The following is a 4,855-nucleotide window of genomic DNA, read 5'->3' on the forward strand; positions in this document are numbered from 1 at the left end:
AAGTAATGAATATGTAGATTATGAGTTTTTGGACACATAGAATTAACAATTTATTGTACAACAATCGTGGTCGATTGTTTTGTCAGAACGGCCGAGTTGTAATGTTATTTGGGATGTGACAGCTGAATATGAATGAGTGTGAGTGCGGTTGAGTATGAATGAGTGTGAGTGCGGTTTGTCAAACGTGTTGCCCGATGCATGCGGCGAGATGGTTGGCTGTGCGAATGTGTAAGTATGTGAAAGTGACACTTGTAGCTCAGCTGTCATATTGGAACATATGTCTCTTCCTATTCTGTTGTGAACACTCGAGCCGAACACATCGTTGTAAGAGTAAAATCAAATTGGAATAAAATTAATTCAAAATCATCCGTGTCAGTTTATAACTTATTACAAAAATATGAAATGTATTTTAATTTGGTGTTTTTGCTAAATTATTTCCATCGTCGAACGTACAACTGCCTGCACACTTCCAACACGGATCGCAATCATCATCATCTTTACATTCAACAAACTTCACTGCAAGACTCTTTGTAATATTATTTTTTGTGTAGCACCAATCTCCAAAATCTAAGCGTGGACCACAATTTGTCCAACATAAATTTTGTGCACATCCATAGTTGCTCTCTCTACAATCAGGCTTTCTACGAACCAATTTTTCATTATCGGTCATTGCATTATGTATTGCAGCATCCGCAACCGATGTAACGACGCCTGCTGCAGTCATTCCAACAGCATATCCACTTATTCTGCCAAATGTGCCCCATGGAATTGGTATGTCTCGAGATTTTCTCACTTGAATATTGTTATCGTTGGTGCTTTTTAATGGAGATGGATTTTTCACATCGCATGGAATACTTATTATTGATGTTAACACTTGGGCGAAGATTAAAATTGTTACAATTTTTTTTTTGGAATCCATTATGTTTTTTTTTTTTTTGTTGTACTGATCGATACTGTGAAGCGTTGTTAACTCTACTATTGATCAAAAACTAATGAAAAGAGCATGATGAAACTACCCCTACTCGATGTATGTTCTAGTGTAAACGATAGAATAAAAACTAACACACATGCACACGCACACTAATACGGTTTTGTTGTTGTTGTTGGTGTTGTTATAAATGAAGGCATCTTGCGATGTGAATTTAACTTTTTTTCCTCAGGAGCATCAAAATGTTCGCTTGTCTCTTCTACGTTTACGTTTCCCATTATTTTATTCAACATTGTTTCAGCATTATATCCATGTTTTTTGCTCCACTGCATAATATAATATGAAATGGCTGCTAAATCAAACTCTTTCATCAAAACTTTTTTATAGATTCGAAACGCACTTCTTTTGAGACGGTCTTTTATTGGTGTATTTTCATTCGTGTTATTATTTTGAGGAAAATGATAACTTGTTTTCACTTGCTTTTCAAAAGGTTTTGCTTGGATAAAAATTGTAATAAAGAAAGAAAAGATCAAAAGTCTAACCACAATATCATTTGCACTCATTTTTTCTATTAAATGGAATAAGAAATCTGATTAAAAAAAAAACAAAAACCAATTGTTCACACTCGATCAAAAATCATATATCTCTGTGTCTATATTTCCAAGCTTATTACTTATTGATTCACGTTCACCAATGCTATTTACTGTAGTAGTTGTTGTAATCCTAGTCGAAGCAGTCACAGCAAACGATGTATGATCAAGCGTCGTACTATTACTTGTTGCAGTGTTCGTAGGCAATAAACTAATATGTAATGTTGTTCTCTTAGTTGATGGAACAGTGGTTGTTCCAAGTTTGAATGTATGCACACGATTTGTTGTTGTCATTGTTTTTGTAGTTGTTCTACGAGTCGACCATTTCGTATTCATTTTGGGTGTTGTAGATGTTGTTGTTGACGCTCTCATGATTGCATTTGTATCCGTTTTGAATTTTCGACTATATGTGTATTTGTGTGTTATAGTTGCATTTGTAGGTGAAACACTATATGTTGAATTGTGTTTGGACGTTGTTGTTGATGCTATTGGTAGTAAAGGGACAGTAGTATTGATTCGATGTTTAAAAGGATAAAAATGTGTGTTTTTAGATGAGTCAGTCGAAGAGTTATATGATGAAATATATTTGGTTGATGCAGCTGTTGTTGTTGTTGTAGTTGCATTTGTAGGTGAAACACTATATGTCGAATTGTGTTTGGATGTTCTTGTTGTTGCTATTGGCAGCAAAGGGGCAGTAGTATTGATTCGTTGTTTAAAAGGATAAAAATGTGTGTTTTTAGATGCGTCAGTCGAAGAGTTATATGATGAAATATTTTTGGTTGATGCAGCTGCTGTTATTGTTGTTGATGCTTTTTGTAACGCATCAGGAATCGGATTCAATCTATGCTTATTTGTTGTAGTTTCAATAGATGGAAAAATGTTATTTTCAGTAGTCGTATTCGACGAATTTACATCCATCCATTCATTCGTTTCATTTAGATATGTTGTTAAATGTCATTTGTCCTCACCAAGCGGATTGTATCGTTCTGGAGCTGTTGTTGTGGTTGTTGTTGTAGTGGTAGTCTCTTCATCGTAGTCTTTTGCTTTTTCTTCACTTTCGTTTGAAAATACTGCATCAGCTATTTGTACGACACCATTAGCCCCTGCTGCTGCAATTGCTGCGTTCTTCAAATACTTTCCATACAAATTAAGTTTCTCCATGTTTGGCATAATACGTCTTCGCCATGTATTTTGAGGTGAACGCTGTATGCTAGGACTTAATCTTGCCAATGTTGACACTGCCTGTCTATGCAAACTAGACGTCTCTTGCATTATTGCTGGTGAATTGGCTGAATTTAGTGCTGGCGATGAAGCAGTTCGGTAAATATTGTTTGTCGATGAAGATGTCGATTGTAAATTTATTGAAGTCATAGAATTGCCTGGTGATGTAAAATGTGAAGGTACTTGTCGGTGTGTATTTAGTGTTTGCGATGATGAAGCTATTGGGTGAAAATTTCTTTCTCGTAAAAAAAAATTTCTTGGCGAAGGTCTTCGTAGTTTAAAAACTGCATCACTTGAATGAAACACAAAATATAGGACATATAGTCCAAAGATAATTCGTAGTTTGAATGATGACATCATGTCGATTACAATGCTAAATCGAAACTGAAATAAATTGCAATGTGTGTGAACGATGAACATAGATCGTTCGATTGTATTAAAATCTATTCAAAAAGGAGGGTGCGAACACGCACATATACACATGCGCAGAGAAATAATATACAGTTTTCATATTAAATGTGATAGAGTCGTTTTATTTGATATGGTCCATATTACAAAAAAAAATACATTTTATTTTACTTACACACAAAACAATAACTTCTCAAAACTAGATGGCGCTTCGTTTAGAATTTGTATTCATATGATCCTTCGTTTAGTTTCAAAAAAATTCGTTTAGTTAGCAAACAGACATAAATGTCAAATTGAATAAACGCCAGAATAAATACAAAATATCGTGTCTTCGTGTTGTTTAAATCTTTGAAAGAATGGATTGCAAATGTTTTATATGCAATGAACTTTTTCCAAATATTAATTCAACAGTTTCTCATTTAAAAAATGAACATAGCGTTAAAAATGGTCAAATTGTTCAATGCATCGCGAACAGACACAGTAAATGTGAAAAAAAATTCAAAACTTTGGATGGTTTAAAGAAACATGCCCACAAGTGCATAAATGCTGAGAAAATATATATCACAGGAGTAAATTAAAACTTAAAAAACCACTTTTATTGGATTATAATGATTTTGTTCTTCTAGAATTCAAAAACAATCGCTAACCAAGTACAAGAAAATGACATCAACATTTTACATTCAGCTGAAGAAACATGTGGCTCGAAAATAAGTGATTTGGCCTTCGCTTTCGAACATCGAATCAGTTTTTCTAATATTACTGAGAGTTCCACGGATAATTTTGCAATTCAGATAAATTCAAATAAAACTGCAACTCAACGATCCACGGAAGATGCGTTAATACACCTGAATGAATTTAGTCAGTCAATCATCACAATGAACTTAAATGAAAAAATAACATCTTCGATTTTCAAATTATCTCAAGATCTTGTTCATAATTTTGGTGAATTCAATCGTCAAATGTTACGTGATGACAACAAAATGAGTCCGGCACATGTAATTCAGTCAACAACCAATTTCTTTTGTGATGAACTTTCAAAACAGAACACAACGTACAAAAGAAATAAAATAATCAAGTCAGGCGAATTTTTTGTGGAGCCAAAAGAATGCGCAATTGGAACAAGATGGGAAAAAGTAAAAAAGTCAGTTGAAAATGGAGTTAAGATGACTGTGCCACAAGTTATCCAAAATGCTTATCAGTACATATCAATAGTCGAAACATGCCAATCACTTTTTAAATCTGAAGAAGTTAGAAAATGCTATTTTGAACAAAATACTACACAAGACCATAAATGTAAAGATGGCATATATAAACATTTTTGCTGTGGTTCGAAATACAAAAATAGCAGATTTTTTACAGAGAACCCACTAGCATTACAAATCCATCTATCGTGAAAATCCACACCTCAAAGAAATTTGGGTGTGTGTTATATCATTACTTCGAGTTTTGGAAATTGTTTTTTCATTCGAAATTTCGGAGCAGGTCCTTTTCATCCTCAACCGTGAGATAAAAACACATTTGGAAAATGTTAAGAGCCAGCTAAAAGTGCATTTAAGACCAAAACATCATTTTATGCTCCATTACGCAAGCGTTGTGCGAGTAATGGGACCCATAATACATATGTCAATGATGAGATTTGAAGCTGCACATCAAAAACTAAAAAAATTAGTGAGAGACAATATGAATTTTCGTAATATAAACAAAACAT

The 4,855-nt window shown here is 33.8% G+C and overlaps 1 protein-coding gene across 1 annotated transcript; it reads right to left on the minus strand.

The window, feature by feature from the left end:
* Positions 1-409: 409 nt before the first annotated feature.
* On the minus strand, positions 410-2,889 carry LOC116344686 (putative GPI-anchored protein pfl2). Its single transcript, XM_031773342.1, has 3 exons — positions 2,487-2,889; positions 1,602-2,003; positions 410-873 (listed from the first exon to the last, which is right to left on the minus strand). Exons 1-3 carry the CDS (start codon positions 2,887-2,889, stop codon positions 410-412), a joined length of 1,269 nt encoding a protein of 422 aa, XP_031629202.1.
* Between the last annotated feature and the right edge of the window lie 1,966 nt (positions 2,890-4,855).

This window comes from Contarinia nasturtii, unplaced genomic scaffold (assembly GCF_009176525.2).
Source record: "Contarinia nasturtii isolate CC-2019 unplaced genomic scaffold, AAFC_CNas_1.1 Cnas_scaffold_1161, whole genome shotgun sequence".
Lineage (NCBI taxonomy): Eukaryota > Metazoa > Arthropoda > Insecta > Diptera > Cecidomyiidae > Contarinia > Contarinia nasturtii.

Excerpts from the sequence above, each read along its gene's own strand:
- LOC116344686 (XM_031773342.1), bottom strand. The coding sequence starts at position 2,889 with ATGACTTCAATAAATTTACAATCGACATCTTCATCGACAAACAATATT. Across the intron at positions 2,004-2,486 it reads AGAACGATACAATCCGCTTG|CATCAACAACAACGTCCAAA; the intron begins GTGAGGACAAAT and ends TACTACCAATAG. Across the intron at positions 874-1,601 it reads TGGTGAACGTGAATCAATAA|TGTTAACATCAATAATAAGT; the intron begins GTAATAAGCTTG and ends TCTTCGCCCAAG.